This window comes from Carettochelys insculpta, chromosome 21 (assembly GCF_033958435.1).
Source record: "Carettochelys insculpta isolate YL-2023 chromosome 21, ASM3395843v1, whole genome shotgun sequence".
Lineage (NCBI taxonomy): Eukaryota > Metazoa > Chordata > Testudines > Carettochelyidae > Carettochelys > Carettochelys insculpta.
Genome location: NC_134157.1, coordinates 26,039,890 through 26,056,237, shown reverse-complemented (window position 1 = coordinate 26,056,237; position 16,348 = coordinate 26,039,890). Strand labels below are relative to the sequence as shown.

The window sequence follows — 16,348 nt, the reverse complement described above, 5'->3', positions numbered from 1 at the left end:
CAGCAGTCTTGTGCAGAGCGGAAGTATGCAGCTTCTCTGTTGCAGTGAGACCCTGACCTCAAGAGCCCTCATCTTCTCTCCCCATTACCATGCCCTCCTCTCACCGTTCCCTGACCAGTTATTTATATTGAAAACATCCACTGGATTTAAATAAAAATATTAATTTTATAAATATAAACCGCTGACTGGAAGAAGATGGAGGAAAGGGGAATCTGGTGGAGACTGGGGAGAGAACAGATGGATGACCACAAACAACTTGCCAGGGGATATGCAAAATGGCAGGAAAGCTGGGGGTGGGTGGCTTTGAAGTTGTGGAGGATGGGTGACATAGGTTTGGGGGGCCCTGAGTGAAGAGTGGTAAATATAAGCAGGGCTATGCTGCAAGCAGATACAGCACAGGCAAACCTGGTTACTCCTTTTCCAGTCACAGTTATGAGAGCCACTACTGAATGTGTGAGCCACTACTAAATGCATCAGAGCTGGGGACCCTTGCTTGCAAGGTGATCGCAGTGGAATGCAAGAACTAAAAGTGTCCTGATTTTTCCCAGAAATTATAGGAAACTGCCCAACTACAGATGTTCAAATTGAACAGTTGACAGCTGCTGCACTCAGATAGTTTCCTTATGAATATACCTATCTTCTTATATCTCCTCCATCAACTTTCTTCTGAATCTATAAAACAGTATTAATGAACAAGTGGCCAGATAAGTACAGCCCTATCAAAATCATGGTCCATTTTGATCAATTTCATTGTCATAGGATGTTAAAAATAATAAATGCCATGATTATAAATTTCTGTGTATTGTAATTATAGGACGTCCTGAAGTTGGGGGTGGGGAGCAAGGGGGAAAATCAAAGTTTTGTATCGGGTTGGAGAGGCTGCAGTACAGCTTCTCTTACTTCTGTGCTGCTTCAGGTGGAGGCCCTGCTTTCAGAGCTGGCCAGCTGGAAATTGTCAGCTGCTAGCCCGAAGCCCAGCTCTGAAGGCAGAACCACCACCAACCACAGCGCAGAAGGAAGGCACAGTATCATATAGCTATCCCTTCCTTCTACACTGCTGCTGATGGGGTGATGCCTTTAGAGCTGGGTGGCTAGAGAGCTGGTGGCCAGGTGCTAAACTCTGAAATTAGGGTGGCAGTACAACTACTCCCCTAAAATAACCTTGTGACCCCGTCCCTGTAATTCCTTTTCGGATCAGTAACCTTAATTTGAGAAACACTTGTTTCCCCTTGTGAAATCTGTATTTTATATGGAAACAAGAAGGCTGACAGGTAAGCAAAATGGGGCAGTTGACTCAGAACGTGATGATTTAAAAGGGCTCAGGACTTTGGACTGCCACAGTTGCTACAATGGAATTGGTAGCAGCCCGTGGCCTGGGACCTTTAAATTACTGTTAGCGCCTCGTGCAGCATGTAGAATGGGCTGGGGGAGGTGCAGCTGGCACTGACGGCTGGCTATCCCTAGTCCTGCTGCTTCCCCACCAGACCTGGAGCTAAAACCTGCCAACACTTCACACTTCATAACATGTTTTCATAGCTGTGAATTTGGTAGGGTCTTATGGATAATTATAGACAAATGTATGTTGTAAACCATTGAGACACTGCAACACTCCCCACAAACACATTTATAATAGAATGAACAATATTCTTATAAAATTTGCACTTGACACCAAGATAAGAGGGGTTGTTAGTACAAGAGTGAAATTAAAAGGACCTTGATAAATTGTGTAATTGATCTGAAATCAATAAAATAAAATTCAGTAAAGGCAAGTGTAAACTACTTTACTTGAGAAGGAAAGAGCAAAGGTGGAACTACAAAATGGAAACTAATAGGCTATACTGTAATACTGCCAAGGGGTCATAGTGGATCGCAAATGAAACATGAGCCAAACATATGCTGCAGCTGCAAAAACGTCTAATATTATTCTTGAGTATATTAACAGAAGGGTTGTATATAAAACATAAGGGGTTATGTGCCGTACTTGGTGAGGACTTAACTGTAGTAGTGTCCAGTTTTGGGCTCAATACCGTAACAAAGATGTAGACTGATATCAAGAGCAGAGCAACAAAAAGTTTAGAAATTCTGACTTATCCAAAAAGTTTAAAAAGCTTGGGTATTTTAGTCCTGAGAAAAGAAAATTGCGTTTGGCGGTGGTCTGATAAACATGGCCATAAAGAGGCTGGTGATCAATCAGTCATTCTCCATGTATACTGAAAGCAGGACAAGGAATAGTTGACAATTATCAGAGGGGTAGCCACATTAGTCTGTATACACAAAAACAACAAGAAGACCTGTGGCACCTGATAGACTAACAGCTTTTTGGAGCATAAGCTTTCATGGGCCAAGACCTACTTCGTCAGCTTATGCTTGGCCCACAAAAATTTATGCTTCAAAAAGTCTGTTAGTCTACAAGGTGTCACAGGACTTTTTGTTGTTTTTGAGGAAATAGTTGGTTTACTCTACAGCAAGAGAGATTTAAGTTAAATATTAGGAAGCTAACTATATCTCTCCAACCATATATGTCTACAATTCATGGTCAAGCTAATCCTGTTTGGACAGTCTGATTTCAGACATATTTTGGCCAGCTCGATCGTTCTCAGCCACAGAGCTTCCATGCTGTGAGATGTAGTGCCTGGAGATTGGGATGCTGCAGTCTCCCCTCCTCCTGCGTCAGCGTAGCGGAAGCACCTGCAGGTCATGAACAGACAGCTCCAAGAGGTTCAAGTACCAGTGCTGTCGAGCCCAAGCTGGGGCCACCAGGATAACTGATGCTCGGTCCGACCGAATTTTCAGCAGTGTTCAGTGGATGAGTGGTATTGGTGGGAAGGTGTAAAGCAAGGGTGCCGCCCAATGAATGCTGAAGGCGTCTGTCCAAGAGCCTGGGCTTTGATTCTGGTAAGAGCAGAACCATCCTGCACTTTGCGTTGAGATGGGCAGCAAAGAGGTCTACCTGGGGACGTCCCCACCTCTGGAAAATTGAACTCAGTACTTCTGTGTGTAGCGACCACTCGTGGTCCATGAAGGACCTGCTGAGCCGGTCTGCTAGGGAGTTGTGAGCCCCAGGTAGGTAAAACACACTCAGGAGAATCTGGTGCTGGATGCAGAAGTCCAAGAGCGCGAGGGCTTCGAGACACAAGGGGAAACGAGTGTGCACCCCCTTGTTTGTTTATATCGTACAAACTGCCCCTTCAGGTCTCTCTGGAACACTTCACATGCCAGCCGAACCACTCGGAGCTCCTGCACATTTATGTGGAGCTGAGCATTGGTCTTGCTCCATAGGGCCTGAGTCTGGCGATCCACCAGGTGTGCTCCCCAGCCCAGGTCCAAGGCATCTGTGACCAGGGAGAGGGAGGGTTGCGGGGGATTGATGGGCACTCCCATGCAGACCAACTGGGCCTCTAGCCACCAGTGTAATGCCATTAACACTTGTCGGGGGGACTGTAACTAACTTGTCTGCATCTGACAAAGTGGGTCTTTGCCCACGAAAGCTTATGCTCATACCCTTCTGTTAGTCTGTAAGGTACCACAGGACCCCTCGTTGCTTTTGCAGATACAGACTAACACAGCTACCCCTCTGATACTTAACTTGTCTATATTGTCCCTGACAGGTCTGTATACTGAGGTGAGCCACAGCTGGAAGGGGCGCATTCGCAACCTGGCATGCTGGACTATGAACGTGCATGCTGCCATGTGTCCCAACAGTCTGAGGCATCCCCTGGCCGTTGTGGTTGGGAACCCGATTAGTTCTTGGATGCAAGATGCCATGGCTTGGACCCTGCTCTAGGGCAGGAAGGCCCTAGCTTGCTCTGCATCTAGTTGGGCACCCCAAACTTCATGACCTGAATGGGGGCTAGTACGGACTTTGTTTCGTTTACTAGGAGTCCTAGTGTGTCGAATATCTGCTGTATCAGCTGCACGTGTAGCGCCACCGGTCACTGTGACAGACCTCGGATCAGCCAGTCGTCCAGGTAGGGAAAGAGGTGCACCCCCTGCCTGCGTAGGAAGGACACCACTACTGACATACATTTGGTAAAGACTCTTGGGGCTGAGGAGAGGCCGAATGGAAGGACTGTGAACTGGTAATGGTCCTTCCCTAGCACAAACCAGCGGAACCTCCTGTGAGGTGGATAGATTGCTATGTGGAAATATGTGTGCTGTAAGTCGAGAGCGGCAAAACAGTCCCCTCGTTCCAGCATTGGGATAATTATTCCCAGGGACATCATTCACAAATTTGTTCAGGTTTCGCAGGTCCAAGATTGGCCGTAATCCCCCTTTTGCTTTCAGAATTAGGAAATAACAGGAATAAAACCGCTGCCCCCGGAATTCTTGGGGAACTTCCTCTATAGCCCCCTTTTGTAGGAGGGCCTTTACCTCCTGCCTGAGAAACGTCTTGTGAGAGGAGACCCTGAAGAGGGACGGGAGGGTGGGGGACTTGGTAGGGGGAATAGGATGAAAATTGGATAGCATATCCCTTTTCTACCATGCAGGGGACCCACTGGTCCAACATTATGCTGCACCATGCATGGTAGAATGGGGATAGGTGGGATGAAAATAAATACTGAGCTGGAACTGTAGGGGTGGCCGGCGTATTGCTCCTGATTGCCCCATCAAAACTGATGTTTAGACCTCAATGGGGGTCTTTGGTGGTTTTGATCCTGTGTCTGGCAGGCTAATGTCTCCTACTATGGTGGCCCCTTCTCCTGTTCCCTTCCCAGTGTTGTTGTGGGAACTGTCTGAACTGAGGTCTCGGGGTAAAGTGTCTCCTCTGGGTTGCTAGTGTATGTAGATCCAGCAAGCATTGGGTGGCCCTTGAGTCCTTCATGCTATCAAGCCTCTTATCAGTCCTTTCTGAAAATAGGGAGGGGCCCTCAAAGGGGAGGTCCCATACTGACTGTTGCACTTCATGCAGGAGTCCCGAGATCTAAAGCCATGCTCCCCTTCTCATGGCCACACACGAGGCCGTGACCCTGGTGGCCACATCCGCTGCATCTAGCACAGCCTGTAGTGCCGCTCTAGATATGAGTCTCTGTTCCTCCACCAGGGCTGTAAAGTCTGACTTGGTCTCTGGTGGGAGTAGCTCAGCAAAATGGTCCATGGAGCTGGCTGTATTATACACATATCTGTTAACCATGGCTTGCTGGTTAGCAATTCTCAACTGGAGGCCACCTGTAGAATAAACTTTTCTGCCATACAAGTCTAAGCGTTTGGCCTCTCTGTTTTTAGGCGAGGGCCCCTGGACCTCCTGCTTGTCCCTGTTGTTCACAGCATCTACGACCAGGGAGTTGGGGAGGGTGGGTGAACAGATGTTCATTGCCCTGGCTGGGACAAAATACCAGCACTCGTTCTTTCTAGCTGTGGGTAAGGCTGAGGCCAGGGTCTGCCACACTGTCTTTGCCATGTTGTCAATAGTCTTTATCACGGGCAGTGCCACCCTGGTAGGTCCAGATGTTGACAGAATGTTTGTAACAGGGTCTATTTTGTCCCTGATCTTTTGTGCCTGCACCCCCAGATTCTGGGCCACCCTTCTCAAAAATTGCTGGTACGCTCCTCCATCTTCCATTACCGGGGATGCAGAGGATCCAGCCAATGCCTAATCTGGAGAGGACGAGGAGGAGAGCATTACGCCCTCCAAGCCCATTGGTGAGTGGGGTTCAGGTACCCTGGTTCATGGGGCCATGCTTGGTGCCTGGGGTGAAGGGTCCCCTAGTGGCATATGGTAAAGTGCTGTGACGACAGGGCCACTTGGCGCCTGGTCTGTCGATGCCGGTGCCCACTGCACCACAGGTCCTGGTGCCTGCAGGGGAGGTGCCCACATTTGGGTCAGTGCCGACTGCACCGGTGCCGGCGCCAATGACTCCACTTGCTTTCTTGGGGGGGGGCTCCCAATGCAGCGGTAGGTGCTGATCTCGGCACCTGGGGAGTGCTGGGTGCCCTAGCTGGGAGTCCCACAGCCCACCCCTGTGCCTCATGTATCGCCCATGGAGTCCAGAAAGGCCATTGCGGGGCACTGCGCCTTGGGGGGGCGTTTGCTACTCCCCCTCTGAGGGGTATTGGGGTCGGTGTCGATGCCCACTGCATTGGGATGATCTTGTACTCCCACTCCAAGCTGAGCTGGAGTAAAAGGAGTCTGACTCCGACGTCAAGTATGACGCTGACAATCATGGCAGCGTCAAGCGTCCCATGGTGCCTATTGGCTCCTGCATGCCCTGCACCATCTGATGCAAGGCACTGAAGGAGGCGACTGTTTGCAGGGGTTTCACCGGTGTCAGGAACCATGCTGGGGCTCCTAGAGACTATTCAGACACCTGTATCTGGGGCGATGAAGGCTCCGGGTGTGGCGTCTGCAGCGGCATCGTTATCTGCAGGAGGCCTTGCGCTGAGCTAAAGGCCTCTGGTGTTGAGAGCAGTCTGGGAGAATGCGAGCTCCTGCCTTGTGCTGGAATCGATGCCCGCACTTCATGACCCCAGTCACGGTGTGATCTGGCAGACTCTCCTGAGGATTGCTTTCGTCTCCTCCTCTCCTGGGATCGACCCTGGTCCCGCCTCCTCTTCTTGTGAGGCACTGGGAACTGGCTCTTACGGCGTCAGGGGGTGCTAGGTGCCGAGTCCTGCTCTCAACACAGGGAGCTTTCCAATGGCCCCAATGGTGCCAGAGTGCTCTGCGCCGACGATGCACCACTCTGAGCTCCCGAAGTGGAAATGTCCGTGCGCAAGGCTGATTCCATTAGTAGTACCTTCAGCTGTTGAGCTCTGTCTTGCAAAGTCCTAGGCTTGAAGGCCTTGCAAATAGAGCAGCATTGCTGGAGTTGGACCTCACCAAGGCAGCTCAGACAAGCCCTATGCACGTTGCTTTTGGGCATTTGTTTGCCACATTTTGAGCAGGTTTTAAACCCCAGGGAGCCAGGCATCCCCTGGAGCCAAGGCACCGAGGGGGGTTAAAGTCCCGCCTCGGCTCACTAAATGCTAAGTGGAACTATTTACAGATGAAAGACAACTATCTAAACTATTTACAGCTGTTCTCACTAACTACCAACTAATTTAAAAATAAAGGCTACCAGTGAACATTCAAGAATGAAGGAGCTCCAGCAACCGACAGCGTGGCGAGAAGGAACTGAGCATGGAGTGGGTTGGGTGGTGCATATATGGGCAGCCACACGGGCACCACTCCAGGGGGCGCCGCACCAACCCTAGGGCTACTGGCTAGGGCAAAAAGCTTCTGGCAACTGAGCATGTGCCAGCACACACCCAAATTCGAATGCACATAAGCAATCACTCAAAGAAGAATGATGCCTTGTTTAAGCCTTTAAGAGCTCTAAGATTTTCCAAATGGTAAACAAAGAGAGGCTTCAATTTCACATCTCCTTCCAAATTTCCACCAGGAAGTAATGTCATTTGATCCTTCAAGGCCTTGAAACCTGTTGCTTTTGTTTCATCCCTTGAAATAAAGGTTCAAGAAGGCATTCTTTCCAGAAGAGCCCTGTTTCATCAACTTTAAAGACTTATTTTGGAGAATATTCACCTTCATCAATTATTCGTTGCAATGTGGCTGAGAAAATGTTAGCTACCTGAACATCAGCAGATGCTACTTCAGCTGTACCTTACAGACTACAATAATGTGGAAGGACTTCAAAGCACTCAAACCAACCACGACTTGCTTTGGAAGTTACTTTATCAGCCCCAACTTACCTCACTTTCCTCAGCTTTCTTCTTCAGGTCCTCAAAGACAGGGATTTCTCCCATATGATGACGAAGCTCAAAGGATGTTAAGTTCATTATTGCTGTCAATCCAATGTATCGAAATTCGTTCAAGTTTACCTACTATTGCATCCCTGACCTTTGCTATTCAGTGCAACTTATATCCACCAACATACATTTCTGCCATCTATCTTATCTTTTCTTTCCGCAGGAAGACTGTATGCACTGTCGATGCCACAAACTTCATTGGCAAACATATGCCTTTTGGTCACTGGGCCTCTTTTATTCTTTTAATAACTTCAAATTTGGTAGCCACAGAAGACTGGAAAGGGGCAAATATAGTGCCCATCTATAAAAAGGAAAAAAAAAAAAAAAAAGAACAACCTAGGAAACTACAGACCAGTCAGTTTGACTTCTGTGCCAGGAAAGATCGATAATAAGACAAAAGATATCATACTTCCCCTATATAAAACTATGGTACGCCCACATCTTGAGTACTGCGTGCAGATGTGGTCTCCTCACCTCAAAAAAGATATATTGGCATTAGAAAAGGTTCAGAAAAGGGCGACTAAGATGATTAGGGGCTTGGAACGGGTCCCACATGGGGAGAGGGTAGAGAGACTGGGACTTTTCAGTTTGGAAAAGAGGCGATTGAGGGGCGATATGATAGAGGTATATAAAATCATGAATGGTGTGGAGAAAGTGAATATAGAAAAATTATTTACCTTTTCCCATAATACAAGAACTAGGGGACACCAAATGAAATTGATGGGTAGTAGGTTCAAAACTAATAAAAGGAAATTTTTCTTCACACAGCGCACAGTCAACCTGTGGAACTCCTTGCCGGAGGAGGCTGTGAAGGCCAGGACTCTATTAGGGTTTAAAAAAGAGCTTGATAAATTTTTGCAGGTTAGGTCCATAAATGGCTATTAGCCAGGGATAAAGTATGGTGCCCTAGCCTTCAGAACAAGGGCAGGAGATGGATGGCAGGAGATAAATCACTTGATCATTGTCTTCTGTTCTCCTTCTCTGGGGCACCTGGCATTGGCCACCGTCGGCAGATGGGATGCTGGGCTGGATGGACCTTTGGTCTGACCCAGTATGGCCATTCTTATGTTCTTATGTTATGTTCTTAATTAAGGAATTCATCTGAAAACATCTGGAAGAAAATAAGATGGTAGGTAACAGCCAGCATGGATTTGTAAAGAACAAATCACGCTAGACCAATCTGACAGTTTTCTTTGACAGGATAACAAGTCTTGTGGACAAGGGAGAAGCAATGGATGTGGTACACAGAATTTAGTAAGGCATTTGATACAGTCTTGCATGATCTTATTATTGATAAACTGGGAAAATACAACTTAGATGGAGCTACCATAAGGCGGGTGCATACCTGGCAGGCTAACCATTATCAGAGAGTAGTTATTGATGGTTTGCAGTCATGCTGGAAGGGCGTAACAAGAGGGGTTCTGCAGGGGTTTATTTTGGGACAGCTTCTATTCAATATCTTCACCAACAATTTAGGTAACGACATATAGAGTATGTTTATTAAGTTTGCAGATGATGCCAAGCTGGGAGGGGTTGCAACTGCTTTGGAGGATAGGCTCATAATTCATAATGATCTGGACAAACTGGAGAAACGGTCTGAGGTAAACCAGATGAAATTGAATAAGGAGAAATGCAAAGTATTCCACTTAGGAAGGAACAATCAGTTTCACACATACAGAATGGGAAACAACTGTCTAGGAAGGAGTACTGTGGAAAGGGATTTAGGAGTCATAGTGGACCACAAGCTAAATGAGAATCAACAGTGCAATGCTGTTGCAAATATGAATCTGGGATGTATTAACAGGAGTGTTGAGAGCAAGGCACAAGAAGCCATTCTTCTGCTCTGCTCAGTGCTGATTAGGCCTCAGTCAGAGTATTGTGTCCATTTCTGGGCACCACATTTCAAGAAAGATATGGTAAAATTGGAGAAGGTCCAGAGAAAAGCAATAAGAATGATTACAGGTCTAGAGAACATGAGCTATGAGGGAAGACTGAAATAACTGGGCTGTTTTGTCTGGAAAAGAAAAAAACTTAGAGGGGACACGATACCAGTTTTCAAGTACCTAAAAGGAGGTTACAAGGAAGAGGGAGAAATTGTTCTTCTTGGTCCCTGAGGATAGGGCAAGGGGAAATGGATTTAAACTACAGCAAGGGAGGTTTAGGTTGGATATCACGAAAAACTTCCTGTCAGGGTGATTAAACACTGGAATAAATTGCCTAAGGAGGTCGTGGAATCTCCATCACTGGAGAGCAGGTTAGATAGACGTCTCTCAGGCATGGTCTAAATGGTGCTTGGTCCTGCCATGACGGCATAGGATTGGACTTGATGACCTCTTGAGGTTCCTTCCACTTTCAGTGTTCTATGAGTCTATGATTCTATGATATTGCTTTCCTTGGTGTCTTGGCCTTAGTTACACCTCCTGAAGAAACTTTTTCACATTTAGGACCCATGATAATCGCAAATAACAAAGATATTTGAAGATTAATATCACTCATAGTAAAGATGACACGACCACAATGAAGTGCATGAACCAACTGGGAAGAGCAGGGAGGCTGTGGGAAATGAGTAAGCCTCACACATGCATACTGCTGTATTGGTCTAAGTGTATTGCTGTACCATATTCCTCCGCAGACACTCAGATGAAGGTTGGTTATTCTTTGTAGCCAAAATGTTTGTAAATTCAAAAATAGGAATAAATTTACATGGTTTGTTGTAACAAAAATTCATAAGTTGGAAGTTTGTTAATCGAGGGATGGGTGCATTATTGTATCCAAGTAGATAATTGCTGCACAGTGTGCTGAGACAAGTTACTGTAGATTTTACGGGCAGTCTGTGTTCAAGCCAGTAACTGAACCCAGCTCGCTTGAGCTCAAGGCCAGTTCTGTAACCCACAAGACCATGATCTTGCTTTCTGAGAACTGTCATGGTCTTGTCATACTGACCAGCCCACTCCTGAGCAACACTCATTGATCTTACAATGTTGGCTTTATAATATCTCCAGTGCAGTGGAGTCTGAATTTCAAATAGTCTCAAGTACGGCTTTTAAATAATTGTTTGGGAAAATCAAGGGTATTTGATTTTTTCCACAATTTGCTAGGATAAACAGCTTTTATTATGCAGTTAGTATTAGATACCTTCTTTAAAATAATAAAATTAGCTTCCCTGTTCCTTTTCTATCACACTCATATAGAAGTTGTAGCATGTTTAACTGAGCCAGAGAGGTGTACAGTAGTGGCTCTGAACCTTTCAAAACTACTGTAATTCCTTTCAAAAGGTTTATTTATTTTATGTATTCTGAAGTTTCACGTCACTTAAAATCAACTTGCTTATAAAAATCAGACATAGAAATGTCAAATTGTCATGGCACACTATTACCAAAAAATTGCTTACCTTGTCATTTTATCATTCACTTGTAATATAAATCTTACTTTTGAGTGTATAGTACATAAATTATCTGTATGAAATTTCAGTTTGCACTAACTTTTCTAGTGCTTCTTATGCTGCCTGTTGTAAAACTTGCCACATGTCCAGAGGAGTCAATGTACCCTCTTGAAGACCTCTGTGTATTCCCAGGAGTATTGTACCCTTTGCCGAGAACCACTGGTGTACAGTGTGTGATCTTGTTCCTGTGCCCTTATCATATTACATTTATCCCCCTATTTGTTACTCTACTGATTGTATTACATATAAAGTGATATTGCAATCTCTTTGCAGCAGGACTGCCTAATTACTATTTTCATTCTATAAAGGAACTGTAATCTCAGTGGTGAAATGAAGTGGGTGGAGGGAGGGTGTCCAAGTACAGTTCCTAGTAGGCCACTGTACTCATTCTGAACCTCCTATCATAACTGGCATCTTTGTTTGCAGTCTTAGCCCTAAAAAGAGTTGTCAAAGATTCAGCAGGTCACTCAACTAGATCTCCTAGGAAAGGTCCCTTCATAGCAGAGCTGAGGGATACTAGCAGGAGGTGAAGTAGAGCACGCTTGTACAACCATTTCTACAGATAGACAATTATGGTCTTCAGCTGCAAGGGCTGTCCATCCAAAACCTTCCATGAGCAACAAATCAAAAACTCAGAGGTACTGGAAATGTGACAATTGACAGAGCGATTCAAAGCCAATACCCAGACAGTTCCAAAAATACTTTACCTTCTGTTGAGGAAGAAGGGAATTCGAGTATTTCATGAGCTGTTGGTGTCTGAGGAGAACTGTTTGAACTGGTTTTCTTGGAACTGATAGTGGATGATTCACTTACTGCTGCAGTAGCTTTAAAATAAATATCTGACTGAAATGACAAAAAATACAATGTTAACACAGCAAGACTTCCCAGTTAATGACTGACACTGTGCCCAAAGAGTTGTCTTTTACATAGGGCAGCCCCTCTAGGCTCATTTGCCAATGGAAAGTCCTTAAAAACATCTGGAGCTGGACCTGGGAGGATCACCCTAAAGTGAAAGAATCCTCCGGTCGTAGGCAGTTGGCAGTGCCTCTAACTCCTACACAATCACCTTACTTGCATTTAGAGAAGGGGGATACGGCCTGGTCTTTCCAGAAGGCTGGCAACTTCTGACTGGGCCCCTTGGATCTGTTGGCAAACTGTGCTCATTAGAGTAGCCGGAAGGACAAAGGCAGCCAGCCCAGTTGGTTCCAGGGATAAGAAAAGGTCAGAAGCCATATTGCATACTTCTGCCCTCACAAGTATGCTGTGTAATACAACTGAGGAACAGGACCAGAGCCCAAGGGTTTGGCATAATAATCAACTTATGTTCATAGCACATTAGAAAATGTAGCCTGGTATCACTGCTCATCATTACAAATAGGCAATTCTCCCTTCTTTTTCCAGATGCACTTTTTCCAGGGCTAGGCACAAAACACGCTGATCCAAATTCATCCTTGAGTTACCCAAGGATGAAGTTGGTCTGTCTGCACTTACTCCATGCACGCACAGCTGATGACTTAGAAAACCCATTTACCCTGTGTTCAGTCAGAGGTATGTCAGAAGAAAGGAAAACAGTTTATTCCTAACTATGTAAAATGAGAGAAACTGGAAAAGAAATTGGAAGAGGAGCATATCTGACTGAGCAATGGTAATATAAATGATACTTCTGCACTTGGATTGGAAATCTATACTCAAGTAACACATACGCATGGTCACTGAAGCCAATGAAATATGCAGTCCTATGCTTCCAGCTCATACATCTATATATACTGTTTCAAATTACATATATAATCTGCACCCTAATTTGGTAATGTAGGACCAGCAATTTTCGTGATTTTAACAGACTGTTTGGAGGGTGATTATCTCCTTTCTGTGCTTGCACTCTCAAAGCTGTGCTACCAAGAGGTGCACATACACACTGTAATAAGACTTCATACAGCAACCCTAGGCCTTACCCTCGATGCAACAAGTTGAAGTTCAGGCACCACAGCTGTGTGGACTAGGTTCCCATTCACCACTAAACGGATCTCAATAGAATCAGTTGTGAAAGCCAGGATATAAGGGAAAGCACAAACTGCAAGAGAAAAAGGACACCTATTACTGAGAAAATTATGAGCATGTAATTGTATCAGATATTTCACAAAAGTACTTAGAACTTCTGAAACATTCTTGAGGTTTTGTGAAAATCTGGCACACTCTATTATCTACCCTCTCTAGTGCAAGTATTTTAGAACTTTTTAAACAGCCTCTAAAATGCTGATGGGCACTGAGCTGCATGAAGCCTTTTGTAACTGCCTGACTCACCATGGTCAGTAGGGTGTAGATGGAATCTCTCAAACAGAGCAAAAGGAAATGAATGGGCTGAGGGAGCAAAACAAGAAAAAGAAGCCAGTGACTGAAGAATTTTTTTTTTCTGCATGGAAAGAATCTTGCAAAGGCTCCTTGCTTTTCCCAACTATCAAATGTAAAAACCTAGTTCATTTGGCATGGCACTAGAATCAAGTGTGATATGATTGCATTTCTATAACACATGCTGCTGCTCTTGTAAGGGCCAAGTGCAACTGCATACTAAATGAGAATGATAAACCAGCCTACTAAGTTACTAGAGGCTTTTTCTTACCAATAGCGTAAGGAACCTGGTTCCAGCTAAAGTGGAAATCTGATGTTGATGTCTGGACCAAAGGAGAACCCCCATTATAGGGACAAACCTTTCTGTAGTAGCAGACATCTGTAACACAGAAAATGACATAAACAGACATTAAATAAAATGTTTTAGAAAACTGGATGACTTCTTCTTGTACAGCTGTCAAAAGAGTAAGAATTAGACTTTAGTGACTAAAATTTTAAAGAGACAAAAACGGGGAATATAGAATATATACTATATTGTCTCTCATCAGTGTTAAAATCTGATTTTAAGTGTCTATGTTTATGTCAAAGCTATTTGTTACTTTTTGTACAACTGTAAGAATTTTACACAATATTTTATGAAACGCAGACTCTTGAGTCATTAACAGAATGGCCCACTCCATTAAAATGTAGACGAACTGGTTTGTGTATCAGGAATGTTTTGATGTCTGTTTTGTGCCCATTAACTCTTTGAATGGAGTGGGCCATTCTGTTAATGACTTAAGAGTCTGCGTTTTATTGAAGAATTTCCAGTCTGCTTTACAAAGAGAAGCTGCTGAACTCTCTTTCATATTCAAATTCGACACATTAACACGTGGTTTGAACCAGGATGCAAATCTTCTGGGACATGATAGGGGCTCTTTGGCATACTTGGCTTAATCTAATTCTTGACCCCCCCCGGCCCTGTGCTCTCTGATTTGCTCACCTTGATAATTTTTTTTCTGATTTGTCAACTTTGATTACTGTTTTGGTTCTCTATGCCTTAAATATTGAGTCTGTTCTGGTATGGCTATGGTCTGAACAAGTGGGTCTGTCCCACGAAAGCTCACCTAATAAGTTATTTTGTTAATCTTTAAAGTGCTACCTGACTGCTTTTTCGTTTTGATAGTATATAGACTAACACGGCTCCTTCTCTGTTACCGGCCAATCTGATTAGCTTCTATGAGGAGGTAGCAAGCTCTGTGGACATGGGGAAGTCAGTGGATGTGATATACCTTGACTTCAGCAAGGCTTTTGATACGGTCTCCCACAACATTCTTGTCCATAAGTTAAGGAAATATGGATTGGATCTTTGGACTATAAGATGGATAGAAAGCTGGCTTGAGGGTCAGGCCCGACAGGTAGTGGACAATGGCTCAATATCTGGAGGGCGATCGGTTTCAAGCGGAGTGCCGCAAGGCTCAGTTCTGGGGTTAGTGTTGTTCAACATCTTTAGTATTGATCTGGATGAGGGCCTGGATTGCACCCTCAGCAAGTTTGCGGATGACACAAAACTAGGGGGGAGAGGTGGATACGTTGGAGGGTAGAGAGAGAATCCAGAGTGACCTGGATAAATTGGAGGACTGAGCCAAAAGAAATCCGATGTGGTTCAACAAGGAGAAGTGTAGAGTCCTGCACCTGGGGCAGAAGAATCCCAAGCACTGTTACACGCTAGAGACCGACTGGCTCAGCAGCAGTATGATGGAAAGGGACGTAGGGGTTATGGTGGATGAAAAGCTGGATATGAGTAAACACTGTGCCCTTGTAGCCAAGAAGGCTAACAGCATACTAGGGTGCATTAGGAGGAGCATTTCGAGCAAATCTCGAGAAGTAGTTATTCCCCTCTATTCAGCACTGGTGAGGCCACATTTGGAATATTGTATCCAGTTTTGGGCACCCCGGTATAAAAAGGATGTGGATTTGCTGGAGCAGGTTCAGCGGAGGGCAACAAAAATGATTAAGGGTCTGAAGCACAAGACCTATGACAATAGGCTGAGGAATTTGGGCTTGTTTAGTTTACAGAAGAGAAGACTTAGCAGTGATTTAATAGCAGCCTTCAACTTCCTGAAGGGGAGCTCTAACGAGGAGGGTGAGAAACTGTTCTCAGTGGTGTCAGATGGCCAAACAAGGAGTGATGGTCTGAAGTTGAAGAGGGAGAGGTGTAGGTTAGATATTAGGAAAAACTACTTCACCAGGAAGGTGGTGAAGCATTGGAATGCGTTGTCTAGAGAGGTGGTGGATTCTCCATTCCTCGAGGTTTTTAAGTCCCAGCTGGACAAGGTCCTGGCTGGGATGACTTAGTGGGGGTTGATCCTGCTTGAAGCAGGGGGCTGGACTAGATGACCTCCTGAGGTCCCTTCCAGCCCTGTGATTCTGTGAAATATTCTGAAGTTGACATCAATGGCACGGAATCTGTCAGCCAGCAGAAAATATCCTTTAACCAGCCATACATTCATTAGTATAGTTCATACTCCCCAAAGATTTCAATACATACAGAGAGAAAATTTCCATATCAGGCCTGGGGGATATTAGACACACAGGTTTTATTAACCAGATGTCTCGTGCACCCAGCTTCTCAGGAACTGCAGTATTATTTTTACAGTGACTCAAATTCTACCAGGGTTTTCCCATCAGCAAGTCTTTCAATAGCACCTACTTCTAATAATAAAACTGATACTATTCCAACACTAAAAAGCTAAAAGGAATGAATAAAAGAATATGTCAGGCAATAAGAAAGACAGGACTCTACTGACTGCCTTAAAAAAAACTATATTAATTGAT

At 44.9% G+C, this 16,348-nt stretch overlaps 1 protein-coding gene across 1 annotated transcript in view; it reads right to left on the bottom strand.

Moving 5' to 3' along the window:
- Nucleotides 1–16,348, bottom strand: part of GARNL3 (GTPase activating Rap/RanGAP domain like 3) — a 229,207-nt gene that overhangs the window by 15,951 nt on the left and 196,908 nt on the right. Inside the window, exons 25-27 of the mRNA XM_075015526.1 lie at nucleotides 13,803–13,910; nucleotides 13,138–13,256; nucleotides 11,893–12,028 (exon numbers count right to left, since the gene is read on the bottom strand). Of these exons, the coding sequence (XP_074871627.1) occupies nucleotides 11,893–12,028; nucleotides 13,138–13,256; nucleotides 13,803–13,910 (363 nt within the window). The remainder of the gene's footprint in view (nucleotides 1–11,892; nucleotides 12,029–13,137; nucleotides 13,257–13,802; nucleotides 13,911–16,348) is intronic.